This window comes from Cavia porcellus, unplaced genomic scaffold, assembly GCF_034190915.1.
Source record: "Cavia porcellus strain 051 isolate PalLab524CR breed Dunkin Hartley unplaced genomic scaffold, mCavPor4.1 scaffold_14, whole genome shotgun sequence".
Classification (NCBI taxonomy): Eukaryota; Metazoa; Chordata; class Mammalia; order Rodentia; family Caviidae; genus Cavia; species Cavia porcellus.
Window position 1 is genome coordinate 45930537 of NW_026947497.1, and position 23663 is coordinate 45954199.

Below are 23663 nucleotides of genomic sequence, written 5' to 3' on the forward strand. Positions count from 1 at the left end.
TTAGAGGTAGAAGTGGGCTGCAGTTTATTTTAATGAATAATTTCGGGGTTTTTTTGTTTTGTTTTTTAGAGGTTTGGTTTTTTTGTGTGTGCTGGGGATCGAACTCACAACCTGGTACTTACCAGGCAAGTGCTTGAGCCCCTGAGCTAAATCTCCGGTTGAACAATTTCTTAATATTCCCCCAAGCCTGCTTTTTCACCAGGCTTCACCACTACACAGTTCTGCAAGGTTAAGTCCTCGTGAAGCCAATCATTTCAAAGGGCAAGAGGCAGGTGTGTAAACACACCGACGGGTGTGTCACACTGTTGCAGGGCGCCCATGGGGTGGTGACCTGAATCTTGTGCTGGGAAAGGTGCTAAGGTGGCTCATTTTTAGGTAAGGTAACAACATGGGGAAACCGCTTCCTGTTCCATGTCCTGTGTTACACATCCTGGAGCATTTTTCTTTGGCCTGTTTGTTAACAACCTGAAATCTCATTCAAACAGGGTAGAATCTTTTCTGAACTGGCGATGAATCTTAACATATAAGTACCTCGCAAGGTCACATTGGTTTAACGCTACAGTAAGATACAGATGTTGGTTTCAGACCACAGTGTTACGCTGTGTAGAGAGATGTAGGAAGGCAAAGCAGTGGGAGGTACACTTTAGGGGGAAGAGGTAGGAAAAGTCAAACAGCTAATGGCCTCATGCGACAGTATAATAATCAGGCTCCATTCGCAAAGCTCTGGCTTGGGGACTGCCCAGTGACATGGGCACTCTGTGGTGGCATTTAAGGTTTCAGGTGCAAGACCTCTCATTATGGTGGAAAGGGGGTGGGCAGTGTTCGTCCTGCTCTAAAGCTGGGCTCTGTTTATTCCAACACCTGTGTCCGCTGTCCACCACAGCCGCAGATGCTCTGATTCCTGGTCATGCGTGGGTTGTTCTTGCCCACAGCCAGGTGTCCCCAGATCACAGCAGTGCTCTGTAGAGCAAATCTGCTCTGCAACCTGCAACCTGCTAAATTATTCATCCCATGTCCTGAGCCCATCCCACATCCCCACCCACACAGCCACCTTTATCCTTCCAGAAGATCATTTACACAAGATCGCCAAGTGCAGCTCATTACCCTAGAGCCCAGGGCGCCGAAATGTTCTATCGGGCAGAGCCACCTAGCGGTAGAATGGAATATGTAATTTTAAATTTTCACTTCATGTCTCTCTTACCATAATCCAGTCTGGTTTTTACAAAATTGTTTCTCCATGTAGTAACCATGGTTAATCAACTATTGTGTTGATTTTTAAATTGTGGTACCATTATTCGTCGTTTTTCATTTAAAAATTTTTTAAAAATACATTTAAAAAAATAAAAAATAGTGTTTCCAAAGATTCCTCTCCCTCCCTTCAGCCCCTTGAGACAGTCATCCAGGTGTATATGTTCTTCATCAAACCCTGACCCATTGGTCAACTGGATAGTTTGTTTTCTGAAACTCCTGGGTCATTTGTGCACACTGCACACAGACACCTCCATGGAAAGAGCTGGGTAAAACTGATAGGTACAGAGAAAGGGAGGAGGTGTGTCCCTCAGTCCCCACACAAGCTGGGGAGGAAATGGGGCATACCTTGGGTTGTGGTTTGGTTCCTTTTCTTCCTTCACAGTAGGCAGACATTCACAGTCGGCTAGGACAGAATGAAAGCAAACTCACCGTTAAGTCACTGAAATTCGATTTTCTATTCACGAAACAGACACTGCTGACCATCAAATTTCCCTGACCTGCGCAGTTACCTGTGCAGAAACGGCCCCACAAGGGAGTTCCAGAGGTTAAAAGATTAATGATGGCCCAGCTCTAGAGATGAGCAAAGCACTTATAGCGCAGATAGGAGGCATCACCTTGCCTCTGCCCTGCTGCAAAGGGCACAATCCATCACCGTTGGCTTATTCGGTCCTGCAGGAGCCTCAGCGTTGCTCTGAAAGTCAGCATCTGCATCTTTGAGGCACTAGAATAAAATGGCTGTGCCTGGCCCCCAGGAGCCTGCAGAGTGATTTTGGTCAGAGCACACATCGGAGAAGGGCAGGAAGGTGCGGGAGCAGCCACCTCCCAAAAGTCTGGGGCTGAGTTCTCTCCCTCTACATCAGCCATTATTTTTTAGGAAAAACAAAAACCGATTCCACTGGAGCACTCCTGGCCCTATCAGAATCACCGCCTGCATGAGCTCTCAAATCCACATGTCTTCTGCCAGCTTTCTGGCTTTAGCAAGGGCGAGAGGGATCCTGATTTTGTATTATACCAAATCTCAGACACAAAAGGAAATGTACCGAAATATTAAGAGATATTGCCTGTGGGTGGTGGAATTATTTTCCTTCTATTTCTTTTAGTTTATCACAACTTCTACCAAAAACAATAGAATTCAACCACTAAATTAGAAACAATAAAGTTCAACCACTAAATCAATGACCCACCCCAACTTCAAATGTTTTCCAAGCTCTTCTCCCATTGATAAGAAAAGCTGCTGGAAGTTGTCTTAGTAGAGTAGAAAGCTCATCCTACTCACAAAATTTCTGGGTTTCACAAAGCTCCATTGAAGACTGATGGATTGATAGACCCCAAGGTATTTTTAGGAGATAAATATTAAAAATACAAATGATGTGATAATGTGAAGAGTGGATTTTACCCATTTAAGCTGAGCATTAAAAATAGCATTGAATTTAAAAAAAAACTAATTACTGATGTAATGGAAATTAGAGAAAACATATTACAGTTACTACCAGATATTCATTGCAAATTTTTATAGGAGAATACTTACATTGCAGTCTGTATTTGTCCTGTCCAATGTATCTACTACAAAGGAAATGATCTAGATTCATCCTGTCCTATATAGTTACTGGGCACTCAAAATGTGGCTACTAAAACTAGATTTTATTTTTACTTAATTGATTTAAGTAGTCACACATGGCAAGCATACATCTATGTGAACTACATTTCATAAAGTTGTATATCTGTATCAAGATTAAAATCATAATCTCTAAATTCGGTAATGCTATAAAGGTAGTGCTAGATGATCTTTTTAGAAAGTTTGGCCTCAGATTTCCTTGCTTGGAAGAAGAGAGATCAAGATGGGGATATAGTTCAGTGGTACAGGGCTTGCCAGGTTCCCATCCTGAGCACAGAAGAAAGGAAGAAAGGAAGGAAGGAAGGAAGGAAGGAAGGAAGGAAGGAAGGAAGGAAGAAGAGAAAGAAAGAAAGAAAGAAAGAAAGAAAGAAAGAAAGAAAGAATAATTTTATATTTGAAAAAGATCATTTCAACATCTTATACACAAATAAAAACAAGTGGCAGGACCTGATACCATAATTAAACTGGGTATTTAAGGACAGGTCAGACCTAAATTTATTGTTTGCACACACGAGAAGGAATGTGGCCCTGGCCTCTGTCCCACTCCAGAATATAGTGAGGTATTTATTTATAGAGTCGTCACGACCTTCTATTACTAGAGAGGAAGGCAAAACTTTAGGTTGCCACGTACCACTTCTGTTCATGCTGTTCATCCACTTATCAAGCTCTTCCATCTCTATTTCCATGACAGATGGAGTGTCCTCTTCAAAAATAGGGCTAGAGAGAGACAGCAAAGCTTGGTGAAGACCAAATCGGTCTGTGCTCCGTTTCATTTGGGGAGAGTCCAGAGTCAGCGCTGAGGAAACTGAACGTGACTGAGCGGCTGACACTGGGAGAGCCTGGGGGCACTGCCCTGTGTTAGGGTATCGGACCCTAATAAGAAGAAAGGCTAAACCTTAAACCAACCCAGGGCTATCCCTGCCCCTCAAATTGCAAAGCCCAGAGTCCCGGAGAGCCAGCTGAAAGGGGAACCCAGGAGACTGCTCCCCAAAGGTGCAGCACAGCCTGCAAGGCCCCTGCGGGAGTTGCCCTGGGTCTTAGCCTTGCCCATTTTCACTTCTCCCCCCACCCCGGGGGTCCTGATGAGTGTCCCACATCAAGAGGCTGCTGTCATCACCTACTTTCACCGCCTCTCCCCCAGGTCCCAGGCTTTCCTGCCCAGAAGAAATGGAGCTGTCACCTCCAGCCTCAGGACCAAAGTCCCTGCTCAGAGGAAGTGTGGGAAGGAAGGACCACCAGCCCACCGGAAGTGTGGGTGACACACTGCATAGAGGAAATGGGAAGCCTCTAAATGGGGGAAGTCGCTCAGAGGGCAGGCCTGGGGGGTGGCATCACCCCAACAGCTTCTGGGTGGAATCCTCCCTCTCTGTCTCTGTCTCTGTCTTTCTCTCTCCTCTCTCTCTCTTCCTCCCTCTTTCTCTGTACTCTCCCCCACCTAGCCTCTCTTCTCTCCCTCTTCCTCTTTCCCTCCCCACTTTGTGACCCCTGCCTCTGTCAGGGGTCTGCTTCCCTTTGGGAGCACAGCCTCCCCTGGCATGGAATGCTTCATCAGAATAGATGAACCAGCATCCTGACCCACACTCAGGGTCAGTCTACTTAACGTGGCATTCTTTTCTGAGCAGGTGAAAGTGAAGTAAACAGCTCCAGGCCCTTCCTCTGCAGGGTAGAGACCTCCCTTCCTCCCAGGTCTCCAGACAGAGGCAGGAGGAGCCAGCCAAGTATCAGAGCAGAGACAGCTTCAGAGGCCACAACCCTCCCCACCACCTGCCCAGCCACAAGAAGGCTGGGCTGGAGTCGCTGGGGGTGACTTACACTTTGAGGTTTTCTCCGCCCAGTTCACCTAAGAGGGAATAAACATAAAGCTCACGTTAGCTTTGTCCATCACAACTTCTCATTTCAACAGCAGCCGGTGTGTCCTGTTACACAGCAAACCAAGTAGTGTTATTACAATTTGAAGGGGGCAGTGCTTCACCTGGAAGTCAAACAAGCACCAGCCACCATGTTGAAACGTGGTCCTGTGGTATGAAATGTTTCCCGTTAGATGTGGAAGGTTTAGGGAACACTCCCATCAGAGCAGATGTGTGGCTTTGTATTCTTATATCCATGTGCGGGGGAAATAGTTGTAAAGGAAACAAGAGTTAAGCAAAAGGGTTTACTCTTCCCCTACCCCAACAAAAAACCATGATGTGCCACTGTCACCTGTCCTGGGGTCACATTGGGCCACTCCACCCAAGGCTCCCCTCGGAGCTCCTCCTCCATCCCGGCCTTGTGAATATCTGGGACCCTCATCTTCCTGGTCTCAGCTTCAATGCTTTGTCCACGAGAAGGCCCTGCCCACCTCTGCTGAACCAAGGCCCATTTTCCTGTGGTTCTCTGCTCAGCACCTTGCTTGCATCCTGCTGACAGTTTCTCCTGGGTCAGTCCGCCTACTTGACTCTGTCTCTCCCATGAAACTAAACCATGGCTCCAAAAGGCAGGGTCATCTCTGTCTTGTTCATTGTGGCATCTTGAGACTCCCATCCTGCCAGTACCATCCGTGTCTGACAAATGCCTGGTAAATATTTATTGAATGAATGAATAGGCCTTAATCTTGTTTGCCCAGCACTGGGGTTAAATTCACGCCCGAGCTTTTGGACTTCACATTATCAGGGGATTTAGCTCAGCGGCATAAGCATCTGCCTCGAGTTATCATAACAGTATAACTTCTAGCACATCTGCTCTGGGTTGCTGTTGATTGGGGTGAGAGGCAGGTGACAGTTTCCAAACTGGCTCTCCTGCAGACAAGATGCCAAACAAACATGTGGCAGGAATCAGAGCCCAGTGTCCCGGTTTAAGCTGTTTTATTTGGCAGGGGGACCAACGAACCCCGAGAGATGCCACAGTGGTGTCAAGTGAACAGCACAGCCCGCTGCACCCTTAATGATGCAGAAAGTGCTGAAAAGCAAACCGCTTTGCAGAGCCCACCAAACATGAGCCCTGGCAGTCGCAGGCCTCCTCAGTCCTTGGCAAGGGACCGGGGCCAGCAGGCACCTGGCAGCAGAGCCTACTGTCATTTCCTGCAGATTGGCAAGGCTGAGAGGCATCGCTAGTCCAGGAAAGCGGGGCGTGGGTGGGGAGTTTCCTGCCATCACCACAGCCCGGATGGGCTGCTGGCTGTGTCCTGTGTCCCCCCAGTAAGACTCTGCAGATGCCTGGCTCCTCAAAACTTAGGCTGGGGAGAGTATCTTCATCTTATATATTTTTATATGCACTTTAAATCCAAAATTTACAAGCTATTTCCTTAAAGATTTTACAATCAATACAGACAGCTCCCATGCAAATGACCCAGCTTCCCTACAGGTGACCCATAAAGACCCCCTCTTTTGTCACTCTCTCCTCCTTATAACTTTTCCCCAGCTTCATAATCCCCCCCCCCCAGGTCCCACCCCTTCCCACTGATGTCTCAGAGAGCAAGTGGCTTCCCAGCCCCACTATTTGGGGAATGGATTTATCTTTATAATCTGAGTGTCCTGTAGGCTTGGAGGTGAATAAAAGCCTGCATGCAGACGATGGAAAAGTTTAAAAGCCCATTACCAAAGTGCTCCAGATGCACTGAAAATGTGCCGCTCCTGTAATCAGTATTAACAGAGAGCAAAAAGCCTTCTGTGGCCTCTTCTTCCGTGCTCCACGACCATTACCTCTGCCCCAGCTGCCATGGCAACAGGAAAACATCGGGGAGAGCACACAGGAGCAGAACCTTAAACCAGGAGGGAGACCCATTACTTGTCCTCAGCGAGCAGGCCCTGGGCACTCCACTCCACCTGCCCTGCAGCTCTTGGTTAATAGGCACCACTCCTTCTGCAACCGCAGCTCCTGTGCAGCCCGCTTCCTGCCTGGTTCCATTGTGCCTCTTCCAGCCCTGCTGCTGGCCCCTCCCAGCTCGCTCAGCTCCTGCTCTGTGCAGCCCGCAGTGGGATTGTCAGAGTAGGGCTGCGGGCGCGGGGCCACGGAAGGCTCTGGCCTCCTTATCTTGTTTCCATGCTGAGCAGTGAGCAAAAGATTCTCTCTCCCGGGAGATCTACTGAGCAGGGCCAAGCGTGGTGTTGCCACCGTCTGTTTAAAGCAGTGTTTTCCTGCCAGCTGTTTTCACTGTAGCTCTCAGACACGCAGCACATGAAGACACTTCATAAATGTTAAACAGCAACGGAAGGCCCGCGGGTCGAGGAAGAATGATAGCAGAACGTAACCTGCACTGTGCTTCCATTCTCCCGCACATAAACCAGACAAGCACCAAGAAATCGCGTGACTTAGGCGCGAGAGGCTGTGGCCTGGTGGTGGAGCTCAGCTTAGTATGTTGGGGGACCAGGGTTCCAGCCCCAGCACCCCTCAAAACAGAAAAGAATAAAAGAATTTCTGACCCAACGAAGAGCCCTTTCTCAAAACGTTGGCCCAGTACTCCCCAGTTGTCAGATTGAATGTTTTATTTTCTGGGGGTGAAAGACAGCAGACACTGTCACAAGGGAAAAGAAATAGCAGTTCGATTCCTATTTCCTGAGGGAGTATTAAACGTGCAGGTACCCACCCCTCCCCCAAAGCATTATTCTGGAACTTCCAAAGCAAAATGCTGGTGGGTCTATACGGTGTGACAGTTTTATTTTCTTGGAGGAAAAAATTACTTAAGTTTCGCTGATTTTTTTCTGCTTTTATTGACTAGTTTTATATCGTTAAGCATGAAAGGGCGGGGTCAGCAGGAAGTGGCTGCAAACCTTGCAGCTCACTCTGGGGAGCCACATCTGTGTCTGCACAGGAGGAATGGCTCGCAAGAGAAATGCTCATACAGACGCTCTCTACCAGAAACACCTTCTGCTAAGTAACTGTCTTGGAAATTCTAAGTTTTCTATGTTGTATTTTTCTTAAACTGAGGCCTATTTACACTAAAATATGATGTACCCACTTATAGTAAGGATAATGCACAAATATGTTTCCATCTCTGAGAGTAACAGATGTTCTTTTTTTTTTTTTTTTTATAAAATCCTAGCATTTTGGCTAGGGATTTAGCTCAGGGCATAAGCACTTGCCTGGCAAGCATGAGGTCATGAGTTCAATCCCCCATACAAAAAATAACTCTAGCATTCTTTCATTAACTCATTCATTGAATAAACTTGTATCAATCAATTAGTGTATGTTAGATTAGGCATTACTTGATTTTTTTAAAAGTGAGCACTTATAGCACTTCTAATATGCCAGGCACTCTTTTTTCCAAGTTTTAGAGATATACATAACTTTGATATACATGAATATATATATATATATATATATATATATATATATGCCTTGGATTGCAAATAACTTGTTCTGTGAGTATTCTGCAAGATAAGCAAACATTTCTAATAAATTTTAACTTAATAAACAAGTGATGCCTTCCAATATAAGCAATACAAGACACTGAATGTCACATAATCACAAAGGAGCCAGTGGCCCCTCTGTATCTTTATCTCTGTCTCTGTCTCTCACTCTGAGATCTGATTGTCTCATCCAATGGCCAGAGTTATGGAGGAGATCTCATCTGCAGAGGAGAGGGGGGGAAAAAAGCAGGAGAACCCCTCACTTTAAATGAATGTGTAAAATGTGGGAAACTACAAAATTCTGTAGAAAAGCAACATCAAATAAGGCTGTAGCACCAAGCAATGTTATGTTTGACAATGCAATGCCACATTTCCACCAAATCCTCAAAGGAGGCAAAGCAAGTGTCACTGGATAGGTTCCTGGTTAAAGGTGCATGAAAAGAAAGATTCCACTGAGCCAACAGACAGCAGTGACCCTATTAGTGATAGTGGAAGTCATGCTACAGAGTAGCCCTCCTCTCTCTTGTCTCCCTCACGCCAGCCATGAAGGTTTTCAAAGGTAAGTACAGTTTAATTTATTTTTCTTTATTTTGTATTATCTTTATTATTTTGTATTATATTATAAAACACTGTAATACATTTTTGCAATCATTTTTATATGAATATTTTTGCATTGTGGAATGAAGCATATGAGTTTCTTCTTTTCTTATGGAAAAATTTCTTTGATATACAAGTGCTTTGGATTATAAGCATGTTTCTGGAATGAATTATGCTTGCAAACCAAGATGATATATATCTCCATATAGATATACATATAGATAGATAGACATGTAGAGAGACAGAGATATATATGATTTTCATATTGCATGAGGTAGGTATTGGATTTTCCCATTTTACAGATGAGGAAACAGAGTCACCAAGTTCATAGAGCTAAGGAGCACAAAAGGAAACCAAATAATATGCAAGTTTCCAGAGCCCAAATTCTCAACCTTAATGCCACACTGCCAAACAAGATGAATAAGACAAGTTCTTGGTTCTTTTGGCCTTTAAAAAGAGCATAATAAAATAAGAAAGAAAGACCCAGAAAGGTCACCTGTTTATGGAACAGTGAACCATGAGTGTAAACATAGCTGGGACAGCTCAGGAAGAAGAGACTGTGAGGAATTTTCCCCAAGAAGAGATGACTCCAGGCTTCACTAAAAACCCTTAGACCTGGGCGCTGAGGAACAGGGTGGCATTTTGCCAAGCAGACAAGAATTCCAGACAGAGGCAGCAGCATCGACCAGACACAGAGGCGTTCTCAAGGTGATGCCACGCCCTGGGGACAGCAGGCACCTGCAGTGGGGTAACAGCACAAGGGCCCTGTCTGCGAATGTGCCTCATTTGTTCATGTCAGTGGCTTCCCGACAGAGAGACCTGCACGGTGACCTCCAGAGGAAAATCCACATCTGAGTTTCAGTGGAAGGACAGAAGTATTACACTGGGCACTCAACCTCCCCCCGCCTCCGTCCCTTGATTTTGTTTTCGAGGGCCAGCTGTGGGCCTATAGCTGGGGCAGGAAATCCTTACTTTGGTTAGGGGGAAAAAAAGGAAGAGGGAGAAGAGGAAGGAAGAACAAGGAGGAGGGAGGAGAAAGAGCTCCACCTGGAAGGCTGAGGCAGGAGGATCATCCGAGCCCAAGAGTCTGAGGTCAACATGAGCCACATACCCAATACCCTCTCTCAAAAAATAAACAGAAAATAAAACCAAAACCAAGATATACCAAAAAAAGAAAAAAGAAAAATCTCAACCCCCACAGCAAAACAAAATATACTGTCAGAGTGAGCTTCTAACCTCGGGAATTTTTATCTTGGTTCTGGATCATAAGAAACTCTCCATCCAGAGTTTCCTGATACAAATGGGCCTGGTTGCAAGGGGAACAAGAGCACCATTTTGCCCAGTCATTTTCCAGATCAAATTGGAATGTGAGGTGTGGGGGGAAGAACAGCACCCACAACAGACTGTTCACAACCCCAGTGTGGCCCAGCTGCACCAGCCTGGCCCTTCCCTCACACAGTGAGAGATGTGACGCTGGCCTCTTAGCCAAGATTATGGTTTGTATCCAGATGCACCCCAAAGCCTCATGAACTCACAGGTGCACAGGCGCCCTTTCCTTTTGGGAAGTGATTGAGTCCTGGGGGTGTCCTCTACTCACAGGTGGATCAGTCCACTGATGAGCTGGTAGCTAAATACATTGTTGGGAGGGGGGGCCTGGTAGGAAAAGTGGGTCACTGGAGGCGTGGTTTGGAAGGATTTATCTCCCTCCCTGGCTCCTCCTTTTTCTCTCTGCTTCCCGTCCATCATGCCTCAAGCAGCTCTCCTCCGCCAAGCCCTCTGGCACTCTGACCTCCCTTGGGGCCTGCCAGCTACAGACTGAAATATGAGCCAAAATAAACCCCTCTTCCTTTAAGCTGCAGGGGTTGCGTGTTGCGTCCCAGTGATGAGGAAAGTGACTAAGACAACTTATCCAGATTTCTTAGAAAGATGGCAGAAATATATTTTAAATTTCTATATAGACCAAAACCAAAATTTCATATAGACCAAGAACATTCTTTTAAAAAAAGGAAATGTGGCATTATTAATCTCTAGAAATTTCATTGACATATATCATTTTTCATCTAGTATTTTATATACTTATTTTTGCTTCATTTATAGACATTGCTTGCCTATCCCCGCCCCAGTTCTAAGCAGACGTTGGGATAATACTCACATGTTTGCAAAGCACTTTGAGATCCCTGACTAGAAGGCTCTGTGTGGAAGAAAAACAACATTTTGTTTTATGATCGTTCATTAATACATAAGGCACTTTTCTGAAGGTGGGCATACACTCAATAGTTACCTTGTTTAGTTCTCTTTCTTTTATAGTATGTTGCAAGCAGTGCCACACATACAAATAGGAGGGCCAACAGAATCAATGGGATCAACACCATTAATACAAACTCCAGCTGATCTGAATCCTCGCCGAGGTGGGTAGAATTTGTATCTGCGGTAATCGCTTCTGGGGTCACTGCAAGAAATGTGTTTAATGTGGTCTCTTCATTGGTTTTGTTATCTTCCTGCAAACCATTTCCTGAATATTCTACGTCTTTGCAATTACCTGTAGGAACACACACAAAAATGAAATTGCCATGGAGACAAAGCTAGTACGTTATGGTCCTGGTGATTTTTAAATCTGCCGCAGATGCACTGCCTGATACACTTGATCCACTATTAGGCCTTGCAGCTCAGGGTGTCATGGTACATTGATTTAACACACACGGAGCTCACACTGGGAGAATGCTGGGCATGGAATCAGAGCACAGAGACAAAGCTCCCCCAAATGCAGGCAGGTCAGCTTTGACCACATACTTGGGACCCTTAAGCAAGGGTGCTGGAAGCTCTGTCTTGTCAAGGGCAGTCGTATGACATTCCTATAGGGAAGCATGATATTTTAACAAAATCTCTGATTAAATTTAAGCACATACTTACTAACAGTAAAGTTTATGCCACATAACACATGTAGATGTGAAGGAATGGGGTCGAGGGTGCAGCTCAGTGGTAGAGGACTTACTTGGTCTTATGGCTTAGATTTAAAATGTCCCCAACATTTGGGAGGTGACGGGCTCAGGGGAGTGGTCCTCATTCATTCATTCACCCATTAGTACGTTCCCGGATGAGGGTGCGGTCAGGAGCTGGGCCGGCTAGAGGAAGATCACTGGCTGTGACCTGGCTGTATCCTTGGCTTCCTTTCCTCCCCCTCCCTCTGTTACTAAACTGCCAAGGCTCCAGCACTTTTTCTACCATGCCCCTCTGATCCTCTCTCCCGAGGAGCAGCCACCTGTGGCCTGAGACCCTGAGCCAAAATAAACCTCTCTTTTCTGTAAGCTGTGGGCACTGGATTTTGTGCAACAAGGAAAGTGACTAAGACAGCTGTCCAGCAAGCCCAAGACCTTGGGTTTGACCTCCAGACCCGGAACCAATCAATAAAACAAGGAATGTACTCTGTGTCCCCGTTTTGTTTCGTTCTCTTTTTTTTTTTTTTTTTTTTTTTTTTGGTGCTAGAGATTGAACCCAGGGCTTCACGCATGGCCAGGCAAGCCCCCTGCCACTGAGCTTCATCCCTGCCCCCCCCATGCTCTCACTTTTAATAAATGGAAATGAATTCCTTGCCCTCAGAGCAACTACTTAGGTTTCAGCGTCGTCTCACTCTTTGTATAGCACCAAGTCAGCTTCTGAGATTATATGACAAAGTCTCCTGGATTCTAAATAAAAATACAATGCATATTTTATTGGCAAAGTGAACTTCTCAAAGCAAGGTTCCCAGGGCTGGGGACTTAGTTCAATGGTGTATGCACCTGCCTGGCAAAGCAAGATTCCCTTGGAGAATAAGAAAGCTCACTAATATTTTTAAAAACGCTCTTGTGGAATCATCCATATTATCAAGATGTAAGAAAATTTGTTCTGTTTGAACCTTGGATGGTACAAAAACCCATAGCGTGACTCATGCAGGAAAAGAAAAAACCACCAGCTTGACAACCACTGGGCAAAAAGCTTCCCTCCCCTGACTGGGTTGTGGTTATGGCACAGGAGGTTGGGGTTCCTTCCACTCTGAGGGGAACCCACCACCTTTTTAACTATATTACCAGCACTTGCTTATTCTCCGAGAGAGCCTTGTTTTGAAAAGTTCACTTTGCCAATACAGCAATGCACTCATTAAATGTCACCTACATCCTAGAGGTGAACACATGTGTACAGAGGACAGCACATGTGACAACGTGGATGGATGCTCCTCATCAGGTGTAAGGTGCAAGCTGAGTGGAGAAGCCGACAGCTTTAAAGCATATGCTGTTAGTGCAGGTTGGGCCTGGACAGGGCACGGCTCAGTTCACATTTTATCTTCCTGTGTGATAGCAAGACAATGACTTCCCCTGGCTGGGGTTAAGGGAGAGGCGTGGGGCCTTTGTCGAGGATCAGGCTTAGAGGATGTGATGAATGAAGCTGGGAACCCCACAGTGGTGTGGGCCCCTGGACAGAAAAGGAAGAGCCAGCACATGTCCCCAAAATGGGAGGCCACAGCAAGGAGGGCTCTCACCAGACCCTGACTCTGCTGGCACCCTGATTTGGAACTTTGGAATCTGGAGTTTCCAGATTATTATGGATGAACATTTTAGTCTCCTGAGGGATCAGGAACCCACTTGATAACCATGTAGACAGATGCCACCCAAATCATCAGAACCAATGACCGGAATTTTTCACTTATGCAAGGTGTGGTTGACAATTATGGTGAATGTGTAAAAGGTTTGTTTGTTTATTTGTCTTTTTGAGACAGGGTCTCTCCATGCAGTTCAGGCTGGCCTTGAGTTCACTTTATAGCCCAGACTGGTCTCAAACTCACAATGATGCTCCTGACTCAGCCTCCCGAGTGCTGGGATTACAGGCATGAGCCACCACGTCCAGCTCAAAAGGTTTTTTTTTTTTTTTTTTTTTAAGTTTATTACAGTAAAAGACACATTGCCACTTTGACCTCTCAAAATACTCCTTCTTGCTTCGAACACGCTCATCCCATAATTTTTGCCACTTTCTAAGCAGTCCTCAAAGTCCTCCTTGCTGAGTGAGCTCAGTTTCATTGTCAAAGCTATCCTGGGGACCCAAACCTTCTCAAAACGTTTATTTATCATGACCATTTTGATTTTGGGGAAAAGCCAGCATTTCGTGGTGCTAGATCAGGTGAGCAGGTTGGGTGAGAACAGTGTCATTCTTCTAAGGCTGCCTGTCTCTGCACCGGAGAACACTGAGCAGCAGCTCTTCCCACAGGGTCTATAAACTCACCCTCCAGAAGACCCTTGGCTTGGCTTTTGGTCAGTTCTCCACATTTTACTAATATCAGCTCATTTTGTTCCCACTATTTTTTTCAGATGGACACTGGGACAAAAAGGTCACACAACTTGCCCTAGGTCACAGAACTCACTTGGAAGAGTAAAGATTTGGACCCAGTCGGGTCCAGAACATAAGCTTTTAACCTCGCACAGTTTTCCCTCAGTTGCCGAGCAGTGCAGGGCCTGTAGATCATGAAGTTGGTGGGGACCCCAGGAGGGGACCCTATGCTCCGCCTCTAGGAGATTTCTTCCTGGAACTTGCCAGGGTTGGGGGGAAATAAGGAAGTGGTTCCAGAGACCTCAGCATTGCCAGGGCTTTTGCTAAGGTGCCTCCTGCAGAAACAGAGATTTTCTGCACATCTCAAAGGGAAATGGATCAAATTCTCAGTAGAACACAGTGTCCCCCCTCAACCCACGGCCACAGGAAAATAGAAAAGACGCAAAGAACTCAGCTCTTGGGAATACAGAGGGCGTGCTGACCCCTGGGAATGAAAGAAAAGGAGAGAAGTGTTCCCAGATGGTCTGGGTCATCTACACTTATCTTTCAGCATGAGTCAGTGTGGTCCCAAGTGGCCCTTGGTGGCACTGTGGAGTTGAAGGGTCGGGAATTGCCATGCTACACACACACACACACCCTCAGTGTGTGCTTTCTACCTGAAGCATCATTTGCTCACTCAGATTCTCTAGTGGCTATTTAAATAAGTGAGAATAAGCCAGGCGTGGTAGCACACACTTGTAATCCTGGCACTCAGGAGGCTGAGGCAGGAGGATCGTTGCAAGTTTGAGACCCACCTGGGCTACAAAGTGAGCTCAAGTTCAGTCTGAACTGCACAGCAAGACCCTGTCTCAAAAAGAAAAAAAAAATGTTTTTTAAATAATAATTGAGGACTCTCTCTTTCTCTGTGTGTATTCTTTCCCTTTATCCTGCAAGCCTTCATTTCCAGAGACTCCTGTGACTCCCTCAGCCCCTGCTCCAGGCAACTTCAGCTCCCGTACTCCACAAGGGCTCAGAAGACCTTGACAGAACACACTGCTATGTGCTGGCACCAGAATGAACCACGTTACCTATCGAATGTATCCCTCACAACAACGTCAGTGCCTTTGTGTTCCGGATGAGGAAGCTGAGTCTGAAATGTCTTTTGTGTGAGATGCGGCCTTGTCCTTTGGGTCAATTTCTACACCTGAGTCAGGCGTGGTGGCAGGTACCTGCAGTCCCAGCAGCTTAGGAGGCTGAGGGAAGAGGAGCGCTGGAGCCAGGGGTTCCGGGGCAGCCTGGGCAACATTGTGAGACCAGAGCAAGAGCAGGAGTGCGAGAGTGCAAGAGAGAGACAGACAGACAGACAGACAGACAGAGACAGCGGGAGGAAGAAAGAGGAGAGGGGACAGAGGGAGGGAGAGAGAGGAAGGAAGGAGGAGAGGAGGAGGAAGGGAAGGAGGGAGGGAGGGAAGGAGAAGTGGTACTGATCTGATGCAGGTTTCTGAGGCTGCACTCCCTGAAGCATTATCAAGATAGAGAGGCGCTACTCTACCTCTTTGAGTAGTTTTGCAAATTTGCAAAAACCTCTTATCCTTTACTGTTCAAAGCTCCTATGTCCATGGTCAGAGTCACTTCCAAGGCCCAGCACACTTTTGCACCTCTGGGTGGATTCCACGGTGTTTATCTTGCTTTAATGACAAGTTTTGAACAGGTGACACAGAGCACACAAAGCGCTGAGCCCAGAGGGGAAGTGTCACCACCACCCTTTCCCCTGGTACTCAGCTTCCTTCCCCCAGGTAGCCGCTGTTTCTGCTGCCTTCCACAGAGCCCTGTGCGCACACATACACACACATGCAAGCGTTATTTCCTGTTTTTAACTTTTTAACACAAATAGAGGCAAAACTTAAAACTTCCGTGACACAACCCTAGCCCAGCTGGCTGCCTCCTCCTGGCTCCTCCCACCGGCCAGCCTTGGTGACCTCAGCTCCTCCTTCGGCTTCCACCTTGGTTGTATCTTGCTCTGAATTTCTTCCTCCAACCGTTGGCGCTGGGTTACTGATTTGATTCCACATCCCTCACCCCTCACTCAATTCCCCAGCTCCTCCTCTGATGCCATTTGATTCCTTCTTGCACAAACTCTTGAGGCTGAACCCCAATGTTCTCAGCTTTCCTCCTTTGGCAACAGACTCTGCCCACCACCACCACCACCCCTACCACCCCAAAAGTCTCGTCTGGCTGGGGACCGCGCTAGGGTTGTCTTGGGGAAGTTTTGAGATCAAACAACTAAGGGTGGCCCCCAAAGTGTGACAGCGGCTCCTCCCACAGCTAAGCAAAATGGATCTGGGGACCCTGAAACTACTGCATAGCCCCACTCCCCTTTGTGACCTGCACCCTTCTCTAGAAACACCAAATGAAATAATACACATGAAGCTGTTTTTGAAGCCCTGACAGCCACTCACAGGCCAGATGCTAGGAGAGTTGGTACATATTGTCTTTATTTTTCATTGACTCTTGTTCCTCATCTTTGTACTCATTTCTTACTCTGCTGATCCCCAGGTCCATCCGCCTGGTTCAACTTCCTCATTTTATAAACTTGGGCAGATTTCAGAGAATAAGGGGGAAGGGCTGGTGTAAAACTAAAGAAGCTGCCAAAGAAAAAGAGAGAAATGCTACAAAGTGAGTGGAGAGAAGCAAGGAAGAGTGCAAGAAGAAAAAAAAGGAATAATTAAGAGAGAGCAGGGGCCCTGCCAGAGCCCCACCAGGCTGCAGGTCTAGTGGAAGCTGGCTCGTTTGGATAACCTGGTGTAGTTAACGTGAGTGGCCCCAACACGGATTCCCCCTAGGAATTAAGATCTGGGCATGGTGGCACACATCTGTAATCCTAGAAGAAGAATTGCAAGTTTGAACCCAGCCTGGGAAATTTGCAACTTAACCTCGGCTCCAAACAGACAATGAAAAAGATCAATGGGGAAGTAATTCAATACAAAGGTCTTGGGTTCAATACCCAATGCCTCACACACTCACTGGTAGGGATTTTTGGAGGTGGTTAGATGGAGCATGTGTGAATATAGATTAAGAATGTGTAAACATGGATTAAAGATGTGATAATTAAATTCCTCCCTGATTAGTTTAACACAGTTCTGGGTTTGGATAATGGGAAGCCCCACTCCAGGGGTAGGTGGCACCATACAGTAGGTGGGTAGAATAACGGGAAATGAAGGAAGGCAAGTTCACTGCTCACCGATTGCTGCTGCTTTGCTGCCTCCCACCTGCTCTTCTGTGGACCGGTTTTCCTCTGTGATAACCCTCCCTGCTTTGAAGTCAGAGGACGATGGAATGAAACCTCTACAAACTGTGAGCCAAAATAAACCTTTGCTCCTTTAAATTTGGGTGTTGGTACTTTGTCTCATCAATGAGAAAGTAAGACAGACAAAAGTGTGGTTGTGTGACAGTGAAACCAAGGTACAAGACACACCTGACTATGATCCTAAAATCAGATAATCAGCTGCATGCATGTAGTCACTTACAAATGTTTAACGGTATCCATGCAAACACAGCTTGAACTCACAGTTCACACATCTGGCAAGGAGCCTAAGGTTGGTGAGGAGAGACCTGGTTACTCCAGCAGCTGAGCCACAGGTAACCCTTTTTCTACTGTTCTAAGCACTGTCCCTAAGTGGAAATAATTTTGCCTCTTAGTGAAGCCAGCTATATATCTTCTCTTTCTTTTTTCTTTTTTCTTTCTTTCTTTTTTTTTAAATGGAAAAGTATTTGATTAAACTCCAGTGTTTCTTTGTTTTATTTTGCATTGAGGCTGAGACCTGGAAATGAAGAATATCTATTGATTTTTATGGTGCTGGGGATTGAAACCAAGGCACTAATACTAACTACAAGCTCTACCACTGAGTTACACTCTCAGTGCTCTAGTTTTTAACATTACAAAAAAATTATACACATAGATGACAAGTTGCTATACTAATTCAATGCAAAATAAGGCAATAATAAGGGAATTTTGATTGTAAGATTCAGATCTAAAATGTCACCCCAAAATGCTCCTGTGTTCAGAGGTTGGGCTTTCGGAGGATAACTGTATCACAATGACACTATACTTCTCAGCAGATTGACTCACTGAGGAGCCCATACCTGTGCTGCTAGGAAGGGGAACACAGTAGGAAGAGATGGACACCTGTCACTCAGGCACTTGCTTCTGCCTCTGCCTCCTGATGCAACAGGCTGAACAATGTTACTCTCACATGCCCTCCTGCCGCGCCATTTCTCCCTTGAAGTCAGCAAACCATGGACCAAACCCTCTGAAACCATGAGCCACATAACCCTCTTTTCCTTATATTGTGGGTGTCCGGTATTTTGTCTCAGCAGCCAGAAAACTGAGTAACACAGTCTCTAACCTCAGGTACCACGCCCCTCGATCAGATGCTGCATTCCTTCATTCGTGAATTATGCCCAAATTATTTAAACTTTTATATTTCAGATGGGGAAATAAAAAACATACACAACAAATGTCAACCATCCCCTCTCATCTTGATAAAGTAATTGACCATCTATGAATTTCAAGACTGTTCCGAAAATCAAACCCAAGTACAGTTCATCCTCCTTATACCTAGACCAGCAAAAAGCATGATTAGTGATAGAAGGAGAAAATAAAGAACAAACCAAGGAGTACCTCATTGGTTCTTAGCGTTAGCAGCACATCTGCATCAGCAGGGAATCCTTCTGATTTAATTTAATAATCCTAGCCCCAGAAAACACCCCAAACCTACTGTATCAATATCTGGGGAGGAGCCCAGGCCACCATACTTCTTACAGCTCTCCAGTGACTACATCCGAGTTTGAGAGCCACTCCCACCCCCCAAGTCCCCGGGGTCAGCCTGACATGTCCATTCTGCCCTCTTGTTCTCTGTTCTCCTTCCTGGTGAACTTGAGAAGAATCAGAGATGGGGCACTGGATGTCAAAGGCTGGCCTAGCAGCTTGCCAAGAACATAATGGCTTAAAAATTATGAGAAGCCTGGAGCTCACCAGGGTATGTTAATAGAGGACCATGACCACCATACCTTTCTGAAAAAGTCTGTATGAGAGAGATGCAGGCTAGAATTTAAAACCAGCATCTACTAAAGAGTCTACTGATAGAAGAGCTTGGCAGTTAAGCCAGTGGTCCTCAAACCTCAAACTGAGGGATTCTGGTGCTATCTCAGAGTTTCTGATGGAGGGGCCTGAGGTAAGGCCTGAGGGTTTGAGTCTCAAAGAAATTCCCAAATTGCACTGATGATGCCCTGTCCTGGGGTCATGTTATTGTAAACTGATTAAATAATTTCATTTATTTTGTAGGGGTTATACCTGTTATTCTCATTTACCAGTTATCAGGATCATCAGATATTTGAGGATATCTGAGGATGTGACCTGGGTAAAGGATATATAGGATATATATATATTTGGGTGGAGCCTCATCCATGCTGGACATGTGCTCTACCACTAAACTCCAAAGTATTTTTTTTTAAAAGCTGCCCAGATAAATCTAGCGGATCTGTATTCCTGATTGAGAGTTACTGAGCTAAGTGACAACCGAATGGCACTGTTGCAAGTTGCCATGATTCCTGATGACAGTTCTCATTAGCTTTAAATGTGACGGGGGAACCCTACCCAGGAAGAAACCTCTGGGAACAGAATTACATGTGTGTACACCACGAATTAAACATTAAAAGAGTGGATCTTTTTAAATCAGTTGTGAAGGTGGGGTGTGGCTGTCTGGTAGGACCATCCCCAGTACTGCAAAACAAGTGCAAGGCTGGCAGCTCTGGTGGCACTGTGGGCCACGCTTGTCACTTGGTGTTCACGAGTCCGATACCCTCTTCCCCCTAACAACTCCCTTCCAGGACACGTGCAAGCCATGTCCTGACTCATAAAGAAATGGGGACCTAGCATGGTTTTCTCTGCAAAAGCGACCTGAGATACAGTTCTAAGAACAGGAATAAGAGTGACTGTCTAATGCCAAGTTATGAGACCTGGATGATGCTCTGTCACACTGAGAGACTTTAGCCAGGGAGGGGTTGGGTGTTTTTCACACTGCCCACACAAGAAGACCAGGCTGCTAATTCCCTCTGGAGCAGGACTGGGAGGTGGCAGCTTTTAAGCAAGAAGCGATAGTTTAGGGAAAGTCATACCTGTTGTCTCCTACATTGGACAGCTAGTGGTGATGCTTCCTCACAATGAAATGTCAAGAAAAGTTTCTTGTCGCTCATTTGAGGAAGGCTGTCTTATAAAACACTTTCATGCAGTCATAGGTTCTAGGATTTTACTTCATGAAGTTTGTCATATGTTTTACTGCTGTTTTTGTTTTTTGTTTTTTGGTAATACTGGGGATCAAACCCAGGGCCTCTCACATGCTAAGCGTGAGCTCTATGCCTGGGCTACAACCTCAGCTCCATCATGATCAGACACTGTCTGTCAGATTAATGTCAGCATGTTCTATCACCAGGGAGGCCCACAGCATTCTGGTGTTTTGGGGTTTTTTTTCATTTTAAACATTTATCTTTATTTACATATATATTTATTTTTACAGAAAATTTGATCATATTTAATGAGATTTTTCTAGATAATAAGACTAACTCCTGTTTGCAGTAATTCACTTGGGGAATGTCTACTTTGGTCATCTGACAACCTTGTCGTGCGCTGTTAGCCTGTTCTAGCTTGTAGTACTTCCCTGTTGAAAAACTACAAAGAGGCCTAAGAATACAGCTCAGTGGCACAGCACCTGCGTGAGGTCCTCAGTTCAATTCCTGGCACCAAAAAAAAAATTAATAAAAAAATGTATATTTTTGTGGGCAGAATTTTTAAATCTTAAAAAAAAAATTCTTTCTACCATCAGTGGAATAATATCTCAAAGTTGTGGGGAGTTCATGAAATAACATAATTACTGAATGGAATACGTCTCTGTTTTTATTATACTTCTGTCTCTGTTTTGAATAAGTAACTCTGAAATAACAATTGCCATTGGATCTGGAATGGCCCCAAAGTCCTAGGCATTGAAGGATGAGCCCGTGCTGCCCAGCCTGTGATGCTGTTGGAAGGCAATGGACCCCTAAGGGGTGTGGCCTAGTGAGAGGCCTTTGGGTTACTGGGGGCGTGTCTTTGAAGGAGACTGGGCAGCCAGGGTCTCATCCTTTCCCTCTTTTCCTGTCTCAGCCATGAATAAATGACTTTGCTCTGTCCCACAGTCTCTTCCGTGATGTTTTGTTTCCCTACAGGCCCACAAACAACATGGCCAATAAACCATGGACTGAAGCTTGCAAAAGTATAAGCCAACATTAAATCTTTTCTTTTTATGAGTGGATTATCTCAGGCAGTTGTTATAGTAACAGAAAGCCAAGGCAGCAGCTTTTAAAAGGAGATGGTGAAGGCGAATACACCCGGCCACCATGGCTTCTCCTTCAAACACTCACCTCTACTCAGCCTCTCTCTGAGGGAGACACTGCCCGCCCCACTATGTCATGGGGGAGATGGCCTGATCACGGTCCTTAGAAGCCTCCATCCTAGTGTCACAGCCTCACATGGGTCAGCACATGCTTAGTGGTGCCAGGAAAATGACATGGGCAATATACAAAGTCCACAATACCAGGTAGACACACACCGTGATAAACTGCAAGAACAGGAAACCACTACCCCATGGCTTCTGAACCCCACCATTTGTCCAGAGCCCATAACCCCAAGGTCCCCATAACCCTGAGGCCACACCGCCAGCATATGTGAGAACAGAGAACAAAAATCTGTCTACAGTTTGAGGCTTTGTTAGGTTTTTTTTTTATATAAGAGTCTCAAAAATGCAGGTCACAGAGATCTTTGAAGGGTCCTGTGAGGGCAGCAAACTGGTGAGCAAGATCATCCTGGTCCAGGGGAGGGCTCAGCAGGCCCTGCGGCTGCCTGGCTTCCAGCCAGCTGAGCCTGCAGGGGAACCTCCTGCCCTTCCGCCCTGCACGGTCACACAAGTCTGGAGCACTCCAGGGCCACTGCTGCTGGCCGCTGGCGTGGGCTCTTGTGGCTTTCAGGTCCCTTCTTGCTTTTCCTTCCTCTCCACGTTGATGACTAATGCCTGAGAGCCTTTTCTCACGTAGTTTCTACTGTGATTCACGACACGAGTAGATTAACGTTACCTCACATTTAACTCCTGGTTTCACCCTGCTTAGTCAGTACCTTCCCCAGGATTCACTGCTCCCCTTTTCTCTGAATGGCTGATCTAGGAGTCAGAGTTAGTCTCCTAATGTATATGTAGCCAGCTATGTAAAAAATATACATACACACATATTCCATAGCTAAAACATCTGTGATCTTACTGAACAAAGACAGAAATGCTCTTCGCTTGATGAAAAACAATTATAACTCTATAGTTACCAGATAAAATGTAGGTGACCAGTTAGATCTGAGTATCAGACAAACAAAAAATAGTTTCTTGGCATGTGTGCTTACCCTGTGATATCCATGTGACCCATGCTTACACTAAATTGCATAAGATACATGGAAAAAAAATAGGTGATTATCTGAAATTCACATTTGAGTGGTTACCTGTATTTTTATTTACTAAATCTGGCAATCTTAATCATAAACTAATATGAGACTAAGCATAATTTTTTAAAAAGAATTTTTTTTTTTTAAAACTGGGAGTGGTGGCAAATGCCTGTCATCCCAGCATTTGGGAGGCTGAGGCAGGAGGATTCCTGAAAATTCAAGACCACCCTGGGCTACATGGTAAGTTCAAAACCTGAACTATTATAGTGAGTGCCTGCCTCAAAACACAAACAAAACAAAAACAAAATGCATCAATTATTTTCTAAATGAATAAACTTAATGTTGTCAGGGGAAAAAAAAACAAGTCAGCAAACTGTGCTGACCACTGGGATTGTGGTTCTGAAAATTACAATAAGGAGAGGAAGCAGGAAGTGAGGACGATGGTTTTAATTCACATAAAACGGAAAAATTCCAAAAATAGACCTGAGTAATGGTTTAATTTTGAGAGAAAAAACAAAAAACAGAACAAAGAAAACAACTAGAACTACTCTGGTAGGTGAGGCCCCTTTTCACTGACTTTCTTTTATTATTCAGGAAATGTTTGTGTCTTACCCTCACCAGGGAGGCAGATTTTTCTTTGAGTTTTCTGTTGCATGAATTTTCTTTCTTTTTCCAGTTTTCAAATCAGCTCCGACGGGCTTAAAACCTAGTGTCTAGTATTCCATTTGTTTTCCTTTCAAATGTTTCCCCCAGATGCCTAAAGCTACCTGTCCTTCTCGCAGGTTCTCATGCCACTGAGAATATGCAGATTTTTTTCTTTCCCAGAAGCTGTGCAGTATTAGGCGCACGAACTAATTTGGTTCCAGGCTACAGAAAACTATCTTTTAATTCAGACATAGAAGATTCGGGCTGGGGCTGGGGATTTAGCTCAGTGGCATAAGCTTGCAAGCAGGCAGTTGTGAGTTCGATCCCCAGTACCGATAAAAAGGAAAAAGACAAAAAAAAAAAAAAAAAAAAAAAAAGAAGAAGAAGAAGAAGATTTGGGCTAGTTAGCTAACGTGTGTGTGTGTGTGTGTGTGTGTGTGTG

The 23663-nt window shown here is 45.4% G+C and overlaps 1 protein-coding gene across 5 annotated transcripts in view; it reads right to left on the bottom strand.

The window, feature by feature from the left end:
* Nucleotides 1-23663, bottom strand: part of Tmem154 (transmembrane protein 154) — a 44912-nt gene that overhangs the window by 12883 nt on the left and 8366 nt on the right. For 2 of the 5 annotated variants that reach the window (XM_013140758.3, XM_063260847.1), the window contains exons 2-6: nt 11069-11326; nt 10940-10978; nt 4679-4706; nt 3498-3583; nt 1597-1654 (exon numbers count right to left, since the gene is read on the bottom strand). In XM_013140758.3, coding sequence (XP_012996212.1) covers nt 1597-1654; nt 3498-3583; nt 4679-4706; nt 10940-10978; nt 11069-11326 — 469 coding nt within the window. The remainder of the gene's footprint in view (nt 1-1596; nt 1655-3497; nt 3584-4678; nt 4707-10939; nt 10979-11068; nt 11327-23663) is intronic. The other 3 variants (XM_013140760.3, XM_063260848.1, XM_013140761.3) reach the window with 3 other exon arrangements.